Source organism: Phalangium opilio, unplaced genomic scaffold (assembly GCF_054372755.1).
Source record: "Phalangium opilio isolate 3A_F unplaced genomic scaffold, DU_Popi_V2 ptg000017l_1, whole genome shotgun sequence".
NCBI classification, from domain to species: Eukaryota; Metazoa; Arthropoda; class Arachnida; order Opiliones; family Phalangiidae; genus Phalangium; species Phalangium opilio.
Genome location: NW_028324151.1, coordinates 14698028 through 14715266, shown reverse-complemented (window position 1 = coordinate 14715266; position 17239 = coordinate 14698028). Strand labels below are relative to the sequence as shown.

At 39.1% G+C, this 17239-nt stretch overlaps 1 protein-coding gene across 1 annotated transcript in view; it reads left to right on the top strand.

Annotated features, from left to right (window-relative positions):
• The first annotated feature begins 1617 nt into the window (after positions 1–1617).
• The window catches only part of LOC149704585 (uncharacterized), a 32296-nt gene continuing 16674 nt past the window's right edge, over positions 1618–17239 (top strand). The window contains exons 1-7 of the mRNA XM_089867028.1: positions 1618–1698; positions 5921–6016; positions 6077–6262; positions 8835–8930; positions 8990–9083; positions 10424–10521; positions 10588–10732. Coding sequence (XP_089723154.1) covers positions 6008–6016; positions 6077–6262; positions 8835–8930; positions 8990–9083; positions 10424–10521; positions 10588–10732 — 628 coding nt within the window. The 5' untranslated portion in view covers positions 1618–1698; positions 5921–6007. The remainder of the gene's footprint in view (positions 1699–5920; positions 6017–6076; positions 6263–8834; positions 8931–8989; positions 9084–10423; positions 10522–10587; positions 10733–17239) is intronic.

Sequence of the window (17239 nt, the reverse complement as noted above, 5' to 3'; positions counted from 1 at the left end):
AAAATTTGATTGCTCCCACAAAGTGTAGCGGGGAAAACCCTCATATGAGCGGTTATCATATGAGCAAATCCCATGATAGCGGTGGTCATAACTGTGATTTCCGGAAAACGCAGTTTACCAGTTACGATAGCGGTTCTCGAAAATGCGGCGTACCGATAAAACAGTTCCTTAAAGAGCACTACAACCGGAATGTGAAAATTTATAGTCGTTTATGATGGTGTAGGTTTTCTTATTTGAACCTCAATAGTATTAGGTCAGGTATGGTTATTTAAGTCACGCCAGGGCCGGCCTTTAAGATTTGGAGACCCTTAGCCAAAATGGTGGCCTCCCAACCGCAAGAAAAGATATTTTTAGATCAGTTTTATAATTTTTTTTTAATATGAGCAGTGAAAGGACGTTAGTACTATTATAGAAAACTAGCTGTTACCCGCGGCGTCGCTCGCGTGTAGTAAGAATTTCCATCAAAATATATAAAGAATGGGTAGATTTTACTGATGACTAATATTTTTGAAGCTCCCTTGGAGCGAAGGCACTCGGCGTTGTCCGTCGGGACATTTTTTATTGCTTTTCATGTGGACATTATTCCATAAAGAAGAGTTATTAAGTTTTTGTTTTGGCCGCCATTCAAAAACTTGGCAACAAATAGAACCCAAAAGACCATTCATCCCGTCTATAGGTTAAAGGAAACCAGTGTACTAAATATTTGTGAAATCTTTTGAAACGCGCGGACTTCCTTGCATCAAGAAGGAATTTACTATAAGAAGACCTAAGTAGCGCGATTTTACGCTTCTACTCTTACGCCGGTGTCAGTGGACAAGTCCGTCATTGCTCTGCGCATTCCTATTGGATCCCGTGGGGATAGGTCATACAGACGCAAATGACGTATTCCGACTAGATAAAAAAACCTCGAGCAAAGTAAACAAAGAATGGAGGCTGCCAGCGGTGCTGAAACGGTACGCAAATGGTTTTTTATTTCCATTAACAAGTTAGTTAAAGGTTTTGAACCTAACTTAATGGATTTTGAATACGTGTCTCTACGTAAAAATCGTTCGTTCTATAATTGTTTCTAAATCGAATCAAGTGTACTATACTTATGATTTCGTGAGTTCCAAAAACCAAACCAAAGCTTAACGAGAAGGTAAAAGCAGAGAGAATTTTACATATATGTAAAATTCTCTCTGGTAAAAGAGATAGATGGGGAAAACATGGAGTAAGATAAAATATTAAGTCCCGCCTTGGTTTCCAGCCTCCCCCCACCCATGAGGGGGGATTGTCGACTATCACGCGCGCACCGGACGCCTTTTTAGGCCTTCTTATAGTAAATTCCTTCTTGCTTGCATAGACACCATTTTTTACATTTCTGGGCGCCATTTATTAAGATGCCGGCGGATTGAAAAAAATATTTTTTGTACGCGCCTACTACTTATGAGTAACGTTTGGGCTGGGCTGGGCGTTGATTATCAGTCATTCTGTCAATAAAATCAATTTTATTTTTTGATCATTTCGGATTAGTCCAAAAAAGTTGTTGTGTCTCTTTCGATTGAGATTAAGCTAAACTATTCAATCGTTCCTGAGTCATCGTTGAACGTGAATAAGTTTCTATCAATTTAATTTTTGGTAAGCTTCGTTCACCAGATGCAACAGTAATTTGAATAGTCAATAGAATTCAAAAAGGAATGTAGTGACAAACTGAAAGATGTGAGTATAATTTGAAATATTCTACGACAAATGTGTTTTTTTTTTTCCGGGCAACATTCGCTTTGTCTTCTTTGGTCATAGCATGGATAAAGAATACGCGTGAGGAAATTTGTTTTCACTCTACAGGATAGGCAACTCCGTATCTCTCTAACGACAGCTTATTACGTATGTACTTGGTTACAACATCGGTTGTCAGCACGCGCAAATCTAGGTCTCTATGTACCGTAGCTTTGTACGTGCTGACAAGAGACGAAAAACTTCAGGATCTTCAGGATTTAAAATATCCGCGAGTTTTTTAGCTCGAGTGCACTGACCTCTAGGCCTTAGTTTCAAATACGTGTGAAATTGCCTACTACACTCTAAAAAACTCGCTGATATTTTAAATCCTGAAGTTTTTCGTCTCTTGACAGCACGTACAAAGGTAGGTTACTTAGCTTTGCGCGTGTTGACAACCGATGTGGTAACAGAGTATATACAGAATAAGCAGTCGTTCGATATAGGGAGTTGCCTATCCTATTCGCTAGTGAAACGGGAATAGAGGGCGCCGCAATCGCTACCCCTGCAGCTTGGTTTTTCTGCGTATAGTGGTGATCAAACAAACCGAAACATATGGGCTATGGCAGCTTTAACGCTAGAGGCGGAAGAAATTGTGTTGTTCTTTTTTGTAATATTACTGCGCTCAAAAATACTGAAACTCAAAATAATAATGAACAAAAGTCGGAGTTATCATTTCACACTTTAATTAAAATTACGTAGTCTTTTTAGTTAGCCATAGCAGAAGGGAATAAGAGAGAAGGGAGACATTAGAGCCTGCTATGGTAACGAGAGTCCGACCAACCTCAAGAAAACCGCGAAAACTTTGCGCAAGTACACAGCTTTTAACCAATTTACTGCAAAAATAGTTCTTTAAGTTCTTCGCGGTGTCAGGCGGCCTATTTGTCTGCTAGATTTTCATTCTCCAAAGGCTTAGGGCTGTCGATGTTTCGTTTTTGTGTAATTATAACCTCAAGTATGTATTTTATTAAAACAAATTTTTATTTTTTAATATAAATTCAGAATAATTAGTTTTCATCTATTTATTACCTTCAAATTGTCTGATTTTGGTATGTTCTCAATTCCCGTGTATCTAAATTAATTGCACAGCTTGATTTCGTTTATCAACATGAAATTCGGTCATTTTTATCTCCTTCAATGTAAAGTTGTTAACAAAACTACTTTTTATACGTCAACCTTCTTATCTGACGTCACAGCTAAGACAGAAGTTAGATAGCCAATCAGTGAAAGGTAGTTGATTTGAGGTTAGTAAGACTGTTGTTACGAGCGTAAAGCATTATGGAGATATAAAGTGTGTCCCTTCTCTCTTATTCCCTTCTGGCCATAGTAAAATTTTAGAGACTCTTTCTGGTTCTCCCTGAACATTCTTTCCCCTTCTTCTAATGCTCCTGGCTTGTCTCCGATGTATTTTAGAATTTCAAACATGGTGAGATTCACAATTATGAACAAAATTAGAAGTAAAACTATATAGTAATTATTAATAATTTAAAGGGAGGGTGAAATAGAAAATCAAGTCATTTTTTATCGATTTTTCTACTAATTATACATCTGCATAGTGAAACATCCAAGATATAACACAGAATGATTTTAAAATTTCAAATTAGTTAAAAGATTTTATGGATAATTTTATTTAAATTAATAATTTTAATTAAAAACATTTTCGTGGCACGCTCCATGTCGAATGAAATTTATCGAGAGATTTGATAAAATTTGTTTCAATTATGTCTCAAGACATGGAGTGTGCCACGAGAATTTTGTTATAAGGAAGGCAGGGAGTTATGGGAATGGTCGGAGGTACTTATTTAAAATTATTCATGAAATCTTTTAACTAATTTGAAATTTTCAACCATACGGATGTTTTTCACTAGGCAGATTGGTCTTATAATTATTAAAATAATCGATGAAAAATGGCTTGATTTTTCTTTTCACCCTCCCTTTATTGACGGCATAGCTATACGTCGTTTACCAGGCAAATTCAAGGGGGGCTGCCATTGCGTCTTAGTAGTTTTTGATACCGCCATCTAGCGTCGAAGTAAAGCGTAAAATTCGGTATTTTTGTCTCTTTAATTGTCGGTGTTTAAAGCCATCTAGCGTTCAAAAGCAGGAAGTTCAAAACCATCGTCTGAAATCCTTTGGCTCGGTGAATCCGATGATTTGAACATATTTTTTAATTCTCATTGGTAATTAGTAAGTTTTGAAAAATAAAAATGGCAAGCTGGGGTAGAACATGTTCCGTTCTTGGCTGTAAAAGTAGTGATAGGGATTTAAGGGAGTGGAGATCGTGGGTTTGCAAACTTCATTCGGGACCTGACAATGGGTTAACTCTGTGTCATAAAGATTGTTGTTGTCCGCGGCCATTTTTAAAATACGGAATAAAATCAAAGTACAGAATTCGCTCACTAGATGGCGATTACCAAAAACTACTCACATTTTAAAAATGGGAGGTAACCTCGTACATCGCGTATTTGAGATCCCATAGTTTCAGTGTCTTAATAACGCGGAAAGCCGGCAATGGTGAATTCGAGATTTATTCTGATCAACGGTATATAGTTCCACGCAGTGTGGAGAGGTGGCGGCTGCGTAGTTTTCGCTAGCGAATAGCGTGAAAACAAATTTCCTCACGCGCATTCTTTATCCATTGTCATAGTGTGTAACAGAGACAATACCGCTTATAAATGCTCTTGGTCATTAGTAAAATCATAATATAACTTGCCAAGTTTTTTTTGCACTGTTACTTCTGGTTTACCTGTTACATTGGACCAATTGGTTTATAGTGATTTGTAAAGGATACCAGAAGTTAATTATTTACGGGGGTTACTATGAGCAATGGATATAGGATGCGCTCGATATTATATCACTAGTTTATCTGATATGCAAATGAAATTGATGATATTATATCACTAGTTTATCTGAGATACACCTGAAATTGTTGATATTATATCACTAGTTTATCTGAGATACACCTGAAATTGTTGATATTATATCACTAGTTTATCTTAGATACACCTGAAATTGTTGATATTATATCACTAGTTTATCTTAGATACACCTGAAATTGTTGATATTATATCACTAGTTTATCTTAGATACACCTGAAATTGTTAATATTTTATCACTTTTATCTGAGATACACCTGAAATTGTTGATATTATATCACTAGTTTATCTGAGCTACACCTGAAATTGGTGATAATATATCACTAGTTTATCATAGATACACCTGAAATTGGTGATATTATATCACTAGTTTATCTGAGATACACTTAACATAAGTGACACATTATGGTTCTCGCCCATTCGGCTGTAACCAAAATTCAGAGGTCCTATTCTTCCCAAGCTTTGCACATTGGGCGGTTTGCGAAAGGTATGGGCGGCGACAAGTGCCTGCATTTGACGATTGTTGAAGATTGAATAGATATCCACCATTGATTTTAAAAATTCCAAGGATGCAATGATAGATTTATTCAATTATGAAATACGGGCTTATCTATCATTACGGTTAATGTAAAATAAGACGTACTTCGAAACTTATCATTTGTTATTATGCTTAAATTATAGTTAAGACGAACAAAATATTAAAAATACGTTTATTTCTTAGCAAGTAAACTTTATAGAAAAGCAAACTCTTCATTGTAATACCAATTATGGAAAGCAAGATAGGGCCAATAAATGATACAGGCAAAAACGGATTTATGTAAGAAGAACGTTGAACGTAGCAAATTCACTACCCATCCTCGCATACTTTATTGAGAAACCTCGTCTGCTTATATTTTGACTACTTTTTATCTTTCCCCTATTAAGTACTAGATGCTCACTAAGACTAATTTTTGGCATGTAGATATAAGTTACGAAAACATTTATCACGGATAAATCCATAAATATTTTGTCTATACTATTTGTTGTCCTCGGGAATCCATAAGCTACCTATTGTCCTGCATAGTATTTTTGAATTGAATCTTGTTAGGGATTTTATCGTTAAAAGGTTCCGCGAATTGTTTAAGCCAGATAGGCTAGAAGGGAGGGTACTGGCGGGGACTTTTGATAGCTTTTCACCATGGCTACATTTGAAAGCCCATAACATTTTGTGAGTGCCGCTGTAATTTGTAAACGGTTTGGATTTTTTTAATTGTGTGGTCTTTTTTTAATTGAAATTACATTTTCACGAACAGTTCCTTCTAAGACAGCATTATGACAAAAGCGTTCAGCCCATCACTAACAAACTCCTTCAAGGACCATCTAACAAGGAATTCTACACCATGTTTGAGGTTAGTTTTTCGCTTCTGTCTCATCAATTGACATTTAATGTAAGTTTAATTTTTCATTAGTTTCTTTATCAATGTCTATCGCCTGACTTCAAATTGAGCAAAAATCCAGTGGACGAAATTCCGGTCATCATTCGTAATCTCGGATATCCGTACAATATCAACCGTTCTCACTTGATGAATCCAGGCAGTCGGCAATCATGGTGTCACTTACTGCCTTTTCTTGCCTGGATGGTCACCATCATTCGGGTAATAACTGATCTTCAAGGGTTACGGTGATTTAAAATGATTTTCTTTCTAAATTACAACTTTTAAAGGGAAGTTGAAGCTTTAGTTTTCCAAATATTTATAAAATATATCCCAAGAAGAATCAGTGGTCCTATAGATCCTTAAAGTCTGGCCTATAATTAGCATAATTTCACGAAATATGTCTGAAAATCCCATTTTTTGCCATATTTTTCCTCTTAATTAATATCCTGAAAAATACTTTGATTTTAACGAAGATGGTTGTTCAGTTATAAAATAATCCTTGCATGTGACGACTAGTCTAAAGGGAACTAGGCAACTTGGTCTTCTGTGTGGCAACGTGTCTTTATTGTTTAATTATTTGCAGAGTTCCTTGACTTTCAAAAGTTCTCCTGATATTTTAATATGGTCGAACTAAAACAAGTAGTACTAGGTTATCCTATATCATGAGTTAATAATATGTTTGCTCCCTATAAGTTACTCAGGCTCCAAAGGCGTAATGTATCCAGCGATTTCTCTCATTTCGCCCGCGCGGGAAAAAAATCCGAATGTTGAGCTCTCTCTTGTCGAAAAAAAAACAAATCCCGCTCGTACGGCTCCTCGACATCGAGTCGTCGGCTACTTTTTCACCAAGTCGTGAATGTTTATGTTTTAACAATTTAACATTAAATCATGGCGTTTGTGTCAGTACTGAGACAAAAAAAATGCAGGAACTCAATGCAATTTACCGATAAAGATAAGAGTTGTTATTGTGACTTGAAACCAGAAAATTATACAACTGAGCTAAATCCAGTCCACTGATCTCTTAACTGTTTTCTTAACCGAGGCTTCTGAGCGAAATATTCGGCTGCTTAAATAGCTCCGATATCATTGGGTAGCTTCCACTACACGCGCTTCCGGGGAAAAACCGGAAAGAAGAGTAAATAAGATTGTCGTTCACGTGGCGGCCGCAGAGTGTCGCATATAATTGGGACGCTGGCGGCGAGGGAGAAAACACTGCAGTATAAAAATGAATTGCCTGAGTAACTTATAAGGAGCTAACATATTATTAACTCATGCCTATCTATAATAATTTTAACTTAAGCAAATTGTTCTTTTCCTATAGTCGCCGAATAATGAATTTGGTTATGCAATAGTATTTGAACATTATTTTCGTGAGACCCATCAAGAAAACTATAATTTATTAATTTTAAACAATTCACGAAAGTATTTTCGTAGTATCTGCGTGCGGGGTGCTATGTGTATGTGCAGGGTGACCATGACTTTCCTATATTTCCTATTTTTCAATGTCTTCCTATAGATTCCTATAAACGAAGCTTTTCTCCTATATTTTCCTATTTTTAAACTTTGTTAGGTTCATCAAGTTTTTAATTTTCAAACTCCCAAAAATAATTATAGGGTCAGTATGCATAACTGTGGACACTTTTTGCATAACCTTGAATAACTTCCGTTGCTTATATGTTAGACTCAAAATTAAAAAAGCAATGGAGAGAAGCATTCTTAAGACACATTCTCACAAGTTTTCAACTTTTTAAATGGAATACATTTTTCACAAAGTAGAGTTCCCCAAAGGCCGAATTCGTGCTCAACTTTGGACACTTCTATGTAACTTTGGACGCCCCCTTCCTAACTTTGGACAGCGAAAAAAGGGTGACTTGGGGAAGCATTAGGCGAATCACAATTTCAAAAGTAAAAATATAGGCTTAGCCTAGGCCGACCTAGACGTATGCCTAAAATATATAAAAAATCAGAAATTTCTTTAAAACAAACTTTATTAAATATGGGGCTACTTATGTAGGTTTTTAGGTATATAGGGCCTAGGCCTATTTAGGCCTACCTATACTTCATTCCTTTTAGGCCTATAGGGGGGAATAAAACGTTTCTTTTTAAGCCCAGTCCTACATCTACTAGGCCCATTGCAAAGGCTAATATCGCGAGTTAATTAGTGTTAACAAACGGAGAAATCGGCCAGCATGAAAGTGCCCAAAGTTAGAAATTTGCCCAGGTGTTTTTAAAGCTGAATATTTCGTCGAATTTCCCGCGTAAGACAGTGTTTAAAATACGGATTATGAAGCCAAAAAGTTGCTCTTTCGAATGGTTTCTAGTTTGTTCAGGTATGATTTCTCTAATTTTCGTCAAACCTTATTTCCCGGGACCAAAGGGTTGACCCCCGTCAAATTTGGCCGTAATTTAAATGGACGAGTTTGGGGAGTGGGCTAATTTGGCTCGTAACGTAGGCGGATGTTATTCTACGACTTTGAAGTATTTTTTTCTAAATTCCTCACATTCTAAGCTTTAAAATAAGCTATTTCATTATCAATTTGATGCATCCAGTAATTAAATATGATTTTTATAATAAAAGTGTCTAAAGTTGCAGCTGTCCAAAGTTAGGCACACTGACCCTATTGTTCTAAAAATAAGTCACGAGGTGGCACCATCAGCTTGAGTAAAAGGTGATATTTCAAAAAATATTCACTCACCCGCCGATGCCATCTTCACATTCAAAACCCCTAAATGTTATAATAGGGATGTGTCGTCGTACTAATGGTTTCCTTTGTTGTTACTATTCATTCAGTATGCCGAGCACTACAGGCCTACAGTGAGAAAGGATCAGTACGAACAATACGCTGAAGCGGATTATGAAGACATGTCTGGTAGTTCACTTCTAGAAGTATGTTAACCCACATTTTTTTTTTTTTTCTTTTTTGTAAATGTTAATATGTTTTTAAGATACTTTACAAGTACGCCGGGGAAAGTTTCCTGCAAGTTGTTCAAGGCCACCATATCTCTAAAAACGGCCAGACGGAGCGCGTCAGAAACCTTGGTAGGTTGTTAAAGAATGTGGAGATTGTAGTGCAAGCTGTTTTGACTCCAGAAAGAGTCCTTATAAAGGGAATGTGAAGCTTCGTTTGAAAAACCTCTGATTTATAAAACAAAAGATAGAATTAATTTCTGTGAATTCAAAAATATCAAGCTTTTAATTCTCAGAGTTCTAATTATTATTTGGCAATATGCATTTGAAAATGCTTCATATGAAATGATTTGAAATCCACTTTTTATGAAAGGCTAAAACGTTTCCCGTAGACTGACGTCACAGATATATTTTTCACGTGAGATGGTCCCACTCTCTCCGCTATCAGACCCAGAGTTTAGACTGGCGAGAAGCTCGAGACGCGTAGAGGATTATCGCGCTTTTTTTTCTCAACGTCATAGTGACGTCATCAAACAGGCGAACAAGCTCGACAAGACAAAATTATTGATATATCGAAACTGAGTCTTCGTGATTTTTCAATGGATTTTAAAAATAGAAACTTTGGTTCAATTATATTAAAAACTTGATATTTTGAAAGTAGAGACTTGAAAGTGTAACATAATAACACTTTCGTGGTAAAATATGATATGCAATTGTAAATTCGCATTCCCTTTAATGTGTGATTTTGATTACAAACGGAAGACAACATTGAAGGAACTCTTTCTAGAGATACCAAGCACTGGTACCGATAAAATCCTACACACTTACAAAGAGGGTTATAGTTTCAATAAGCGCCATTAGCGTATAGACCCAACCAACAAATAAACAAGTTGGCTTGGTTCCGTCTCTATATAAGGGACGACTAACAAGATGACTGTAGTACCATCTGTCGTTGAGCGACGAAAATAAATCTCTGATTGGGGTAAAACGGGTTCTATGCGTGGCAAAATCAAGCCAATCGTGATATCCCTTTCTCGCCTCAAAACCCGACAACGAGATCTGAGCCGTTATAAAAATTCAAACCATTTGTTGTTTGGGTCTATAGAGCTATCTCAGAAGCCTTAGTGTGACGTCACCCATGCTATTTGCCCATAGAACCAAAGCGGTACCAAACATGGCCGCCCACTGCCAAAGCTAGGCCCGTGACGTTTTACCTAGGCTCTGACGTCACATCTGAGATAGCTCTATTAGCAGGGCTGTCAGCTGAAAGAGACATTTGGTCTTTTTGGTGTTGCTGTTGCTAATTGGTTTTAGCTAACTATAGTAGTTATTAAATCGAAAATGGGCACTGGCTATGATAATGTCACTGTTCTCCGTCGTAAGCTAGGTTCTGTTGGAATGGGGAATATTCTCAATTAATTATTTATCAATTGAATTAATCCACTTTTGAACATCACGTTGTTGTATCATAGTTGAGTTGTACACTGGTCTATCTGAAGATGAAATGGCTGAAGCGCGCCAAAAGCGAGAAAAGTTACTGCAGGATCTGACTCAAACCCAGAACGACTTAGTAAGACTCCAACAATTTAATGAAATAACTAAGTTTGAATCTCTTTTTTTCTTCTTCTTTTTCTAGCATATTTTGGATGGCGTGGAGCAGTCCATTGGTGCTTTCCAGAAAGACATTGAAGTCTTCACTCATTACAATCAAGAAATTAGCCAGAAGATACTCGAGAAAAAGAAATATCAAGAGCATTTCAAAAAAGCAAATGACGAACTACGTAAGTTCTGTAGCTAGAATAAATCCACAAAATAAGTTACGGACACGTAACAGCTTTTCCATAAAGCGCTATGTTACAAGTTGAAATAATCAAGTCAAAACAATATACTATGTTTGAACTGTTTTATTTATTCAGGTTCTTACGGAGTTACAAATTTCTTGAGCAAAGATAAATACAAAATAATTAAATATTAAGAATAATTGATGATTTATGCAATTCTTTAAAATAGGGATAGCTCGGTATAGGTGGCGCCCCCTAAAGATGCAATACGAGTCGTCACCAACCCCTGTCATGTTCAACTAGTCTATTATGAGGTTAAAATAGGCTTAAGACAGTAGGTCTACCCATTCGAGAGCATGTGAGCCGTATGCAAGTATCGCTATGCGTGTTTTCGAGCGCTCTGTATGGCGTACGCTACAAACTGCCACTACCAGTTGCTCATCAGATAGCTTGCTATACAATGTTATGAAAACTTACTGGTCACTAATGGGACGTAATTGGGTATTAACAAATGTGGATGAGAGGGGAAGTATGACAATGGCCATAGAGCCTGTGTTAAAAAACGCGGACATCAAAGTTTGGCCAATAACTATTAAGTGACTGATGGACTTGCAAACTCGCGACTGAAAGTAGTTCAGACATTTATGCTCCTTGGTTTAACCATAGCCCACTCGATCACGCGCATCACGACGCAAGCCGCTCGCGCTATAGCTAAATTACCGGGATTTGTTTTAAACGTATCTAGTTTTATGTGCTCTTCTATTGCTTCGATAACATTACTTAAATCCATATTTGTATCGTTAACTTCTTACGAGTCTAGTATGCTTAATTAGTCATACGAAATAATTAGTCTTGACATTAATAACTAACTAGTTTATTGAGTGAACCGAGACGTGCTAACTACGCATCGCTACTGCTGTTGCATCATCTTGTGCAATCCTCTTGTTACATTCATAGAGACGTCAGCGCCATCTCTTTAACTTTGGTCCTTTAGGAGTGACCGCGAAATACAATATGATAATGTTACATCTTTCCTTTTTTTTTTCTTTTTTTATTTTGAACAAGTTATGACCCACTGAAGGTGGTTAAAGATACTGATTAATAAACAACTATAATGATAAAAAAACTAAACAGAAAAAAAACAAAAGTTATTTCGATGTTTGAACTTGAACTAGAGATCAAGCCTGTGAGGGACCTTTCTGACCCGACTAGAACGGCGGACCGTAACAGGTGGACTGGACACCCGTGGCACTGTCGAGGGGGTAGTCGCTACTGGAACAGGAGTCGCAAAATTTGGACTAGCGTGAAACTGTTCGTTGGTGGGCGACGTCTCTGTTTTAACCACAGGTTTCACATCGTCCCCTGGGAGACCGGTTTCTTCGGTTCGTAGGATTTGATGTCTGTTACGCCTCAATATGGCGCCATCATCCAGTTGCAGTTTATAGGAACGGTGTGCGACCTGGTTAAGGACACGTCCTTTACGTACCCACGCCGTGTTATCCGGATTTTTAATTCGTATTATGTCGCCCTTCTTCAGTGGACGCAGATTTCTTCCCGTAGTTGGCTGCTTATGCTTCTGAACTGTTTTCCCACTTGACGGGAAGTTGACTACGGGTAAACGCGTTCGGAGAGAACGACCCATTAAGAGCTGGGCTGGCGATTTGCCATGGTCCAGAGGAGTGTTGCGGTAACTCAGAAGCCCGAGTTCATAATCGCAACCAGACGCTTGTGCTTTTTCCATGAGACGTTTGGCAATCTGGACCCCCTTTTCTGCTAACCCGTTTGATCTGGGGTAGTTTGGGCTTGACTTGGTTGAGCGGAACCCATACTCTCTAGCAAACTGTCGAAACTCAAAAATCTTCTTAAGACTCCTTATAACGGAACCAGCCGTGGTAGAGCCAAGTGCGTCAACTTCTATATAGTTTGAATACGCATCGTACACAGCAATGTAGTTTTGCCCGTTTTGAGAGAAGAGGTCGGTTCCTACTCTTTCCCATGGTTGTTGAGGAACGTCACGCATCGTAAGTGGTTCATGCGGAGGCGTATATTGTAGTTGATTGCAGGTAGCGCAAGACTTGCATTTGCGCTCTATGTCAGAATTCATATTCGGCCAATATACCGATTGACGTGCTCGTCGGCGACATTTCTCGATGCCCAGATGCCCGTCATGAATGTATTGAAGCATAGTTGGACGTAACCGTGTTGGTACGACGATCCGATGTCCCTTGAGGACTAAGCCATCCACTTCCGTGAGGTCAGACTGAACAGAACCATAAGCCGCTGTTACGTCACAACTAGAATTCCAGCCGGTACGCATTAAGACTTTGAGGCGGGTCAAGACTGGGTCTTTCGCTGTCTCGCTTCTGAGTTGGTCTACTAACTCGTTTGTAACCGGCAAGAGCTTGACTATCGAGCTTACGTGTACTTGGGTTGCATCATGCCACTCCCGATCTGCTGGCTGACAAGGTAGGGTAGCTCGGGATAAAGCATCGGCGACGATTAGGTCTTTACCCGGCTTGTACTCCATTTTGTACTGGTATTTGGTCAGTGAGAAGAACAATCTTTGCAAACGAGGAGGGATGTCCGCTAGTGGTCGTTTAGACATCGCTAACAGGGGTTTGTGGTCGGTCTCGAGCACGACGTCCTTTCCATATATGTAATTATGAAATTTCTTGCACCCAAACACTAGCCCCAAGCTCTCCTTTTCTATTTGGGCATATCTGGTTTCTGCGTCTGTCAGAGCCCGAGATGCATAAGCCACAGGCTTCCATTGTTCTCCATGCTGTTGTAGGAGGACTGCCCCTAGACCATGTTGGGATGCGTCTGTTGAGACCTTTGTTTTTCTGGAGAGGTCGTAGTACTGGAGAACGGGGTCACTCATCAGTATCGTCTGAATCCGTTTCCACTCTGTGTCATGTTCTGCGGCCCATTGTGGCTCTTGATCGTGCTTCAGAAATGATCGTAAATGTACGGTATGGGCTGACAAATTTGGAACAAACTTGCCCACATAGTTTACGACACCCAACGCCCGTTGTACTTCGGCCCTGGTTCGAGGAGTAGGCATGCTTGCTATGGCCTCGACTTTATTTGGATCCGGCCGCATTCCTTCTTTGGATATGATTTCACCCATATAGGTTACGGTAGTCGCTCGGAAAATGCATTTATCAGGGTTGAGCGTAGCATTGGCAGCTTCTAATGTGGCTAAAGCATTATGCAGGTTGCGATCATGTTCTTCCAGAGTTTTACCCCAGACCAAAACGTCATCATGTATAGGTCTTGCTCCTTTCACCGGTTCCAACACTTGGCGGAAGGCTTTGAAGAATATTTCCGGGGCAGAGGCTATGCCAAAGGGCATCCGCCTAAAACAATAGCGCCCAAAGGGAGTATTGAAAGTGGTGAGTAACTCACTTTCCTTGTCCAATGGTATCTGGTAGAATCCAGATGCTGCGTCTAACTTCGAAAAGTAGGCTGCACCGGACAGCTCTGCCTCTATCTCCTCCTTCGTTGGAATAGGGTAATGTTCTCGACAAATGTGCTCATTTAAGCGCTGCGGGTCTAGGCAGATTCTTAAACGGTTGTCGGGGGTGGCTCCTTGGCCTTTTTTCTTTCCCTTCTCGATGATTACTAACGGACTGACCCACTCTGTGGGCTCGTCGACCTTTCTGATGATATCCTGACTCTCTAAACTTTCCAACTCTTGCTTGAGTCGTTCCTTCATTGCAAACGGTATTCGTCTTGGGGGAGTAATAACCGGTATGGCATCTGGGGTAAGCTTGATTTTACAAGTTGTTGGTAAACATCCTATGCCCGTGAATAACTTGCCATAATGGGCCAGTAGGTTTCTTTTGAACTCTGCATCAGGAATGTGAGCTTTTGCGTCTACCGTTTCCACCTTCTCTAAACTTCTATTAGGGTTTACTAACCCCAGAGTGGTGCAGGTGCGTAGCCCCAGAATTGGTTTGTTATTATCCGGTCCAATCACAAGCTTTGTTAATACTCGGACGGTACCCACTTGGATAGGTAAACGAATGACGCCGTACGTTGGAATTATCTCTCCCATATAACTTGTAACTGTCTTCGTGTACTCCGTAGTCTGCGGTATTGGATCGAGCTGTTTATAGTAGCTGAGAGGAAGCAGATTGGTTTGTGCACCCGTATCGACTTTAAACGGAACCATTACGTTCCCTACTAGGCCCTGTATTGTCCAATCGCGAATACCTGCAGATTCATCCAAGTGATAAACTCCTGAAACTGATGACGTATTGACGGTAACCGCATTTACTTCTGTCGTACCCAAGATGTACTCATCGCTGTCACTGTCAACGCTGGTGACGATATTGACTGAGTGGTTCTCCCGTTTGGCTTGACGACAAGCTCGTGCATAATGGTTCTTACCCTGGCAATAAGTACATATTTGACCATATGCCGGACATTTGTTTCGTTCGTGTGTGCCTAGACACCGATAACACGAGTTTTTCGCAGAACGTGGAACTTGCTGGGGCGGCCGGACTAGCATAGGTGCCTTTTGCTGTGCCCCAGTCGGTTTAGTCTTGCTCTTTTGCTTCCGATGCTGGATTGTTTCTATGTACTCCTTATTAGGGTCATATGTTGCAACATTCTCACCCCAAGTACGCATTTGAGTTTCCAAAGTTTCTGACGCTTGGCAAATGGTTATAACTTTAGCAAGGGTCAAGGCAGAGGATTCTTCCGCCAGGATCAGCTTCCGTAGTTTCGTGTCCCGTATGCCAGTAATAACTTGATCCCGAATCATATTTTCTTCATCTGGGAAACCGCAAGATTTGGCCTTTAGTCGTAAATCTGTGACATACTGTTCGATTGTTTCGCCGTCTAGCTGCAATCGCCACCGGAAAACTTGTCGCTCGTGAACTTCGTGTTTCTTCGGGTTGCAATGTGCGTCAAACTTCGCAACGACATTGTCAAAGGTTTTCGGTGTTGTTGTGTCAAATTCGAAAGTGTTAAAGACATCTATGGCCTCTTGTCCCGCCACATGTAAAAACAGTGCTAGCTTTTTAGCGTCAGTACGGGGTGAAGCAGTAGAAGCTTCTTCATACAACAGAAACCTTTGTTTAAATAAGCGCCAGTGTTGTGATACATTATTACCGCTAAGGCTTAGCGACAGTGGAGCGGCCAATCCTCCCATCGTCCAAAAAAACGGAAAAACGGCAGGCAACGCGGGTATAAATCTTCTGACATCATGTATCGTTAACTTCTTACGAGTCTAGTATGCTTAATTAGTCATACGAAATAATTAGTCTTGACATTAATAACTAACTAGTTTATTGAGTGAACCGAGACGTGCTAACTACGCATCGCTACTGCTGTTGCATCATCTTGTGCAATCCTCTTGTTACATTCATAGAGACGTCAGCGCCATCTCTTTAACTTTGGTCCTTTAGGAGTGACCGCGAAATACAATATGATAATGTTACAATATTATACCTTCAAATACCTTTTAAAACATTACCAGCTAGTCTATTATGAGGTTAAAGTAGGCTTAAAACAGTAGGTCTACCCATTAGAGAGCATGTGAGCCGTATGTTAAGCATCGCTATGCTTGTTTTCGAGCGCTCTGTATGGCGTACGCTACAAACTGCCACTACCAGTTGTTCATCAGATAGCTTGCTATACAATGTTATAAAAACGTACTGGTCACTAATGGGACGTAATTGGGTATTAACAATTAATAAATGGGTCATCATTAGGTTACAGAAGGCTATTTATTAGAGATGGGCCGATACCAGTTTTAACCGATACCGATATCATTCGTTACTTGGGAAACCGATACCTACCGATACCGATATTTTACCCGATCCTTCGAATAAACCAATATTAAACCGATACCGATATATTAACCGATATCAATAATAAAATAATTAAGAAAATATATGCTAAAATATAGGTTGGAAAACAGTAACTTTATTTTGATAATAAATCATAGCTTGTGACTTATTCCAATATGAGTATATGAAGTAGACTAGATATGTAAAACAATTTTGAGAATTTCGAATACTTTTGGAAATTTTCTAGACTGTATGCGTAACACAGAAAAGCACTTTTTCCCCGTGTTAACACGCGTTCAACTTGAAGGTCAGGCATATCCAAAGAAATAATACTAATTGTATTATGTAATAATGCAGTATTTAAAGAGTATATTTTTTCATAAACACCAACTTTTCGACTTTTTGAGGTTTCAGGCGACTTCTCTTTGAAGTAACAGAATCCCCTGTTATAAGTTTGCTCACTAGGCTTGTGATTCATTAAATATTAAGTCTTATGGCACCATCTACTCTCAACATAAGTGTTTTTCTTTAAAAAAATATCGGTTCATTTTTAACCGATACCGATATATCGGTTGAAGCCACATATCGGTACTGATACGGATATGGGATCGGTATCGGCCCATCTCTACTATTTATAGGTTATCATCGCGTTAACGACTTTTTAATGAATTTCACATGTTATTTGTTTATGAGTTTTAATCGAGCT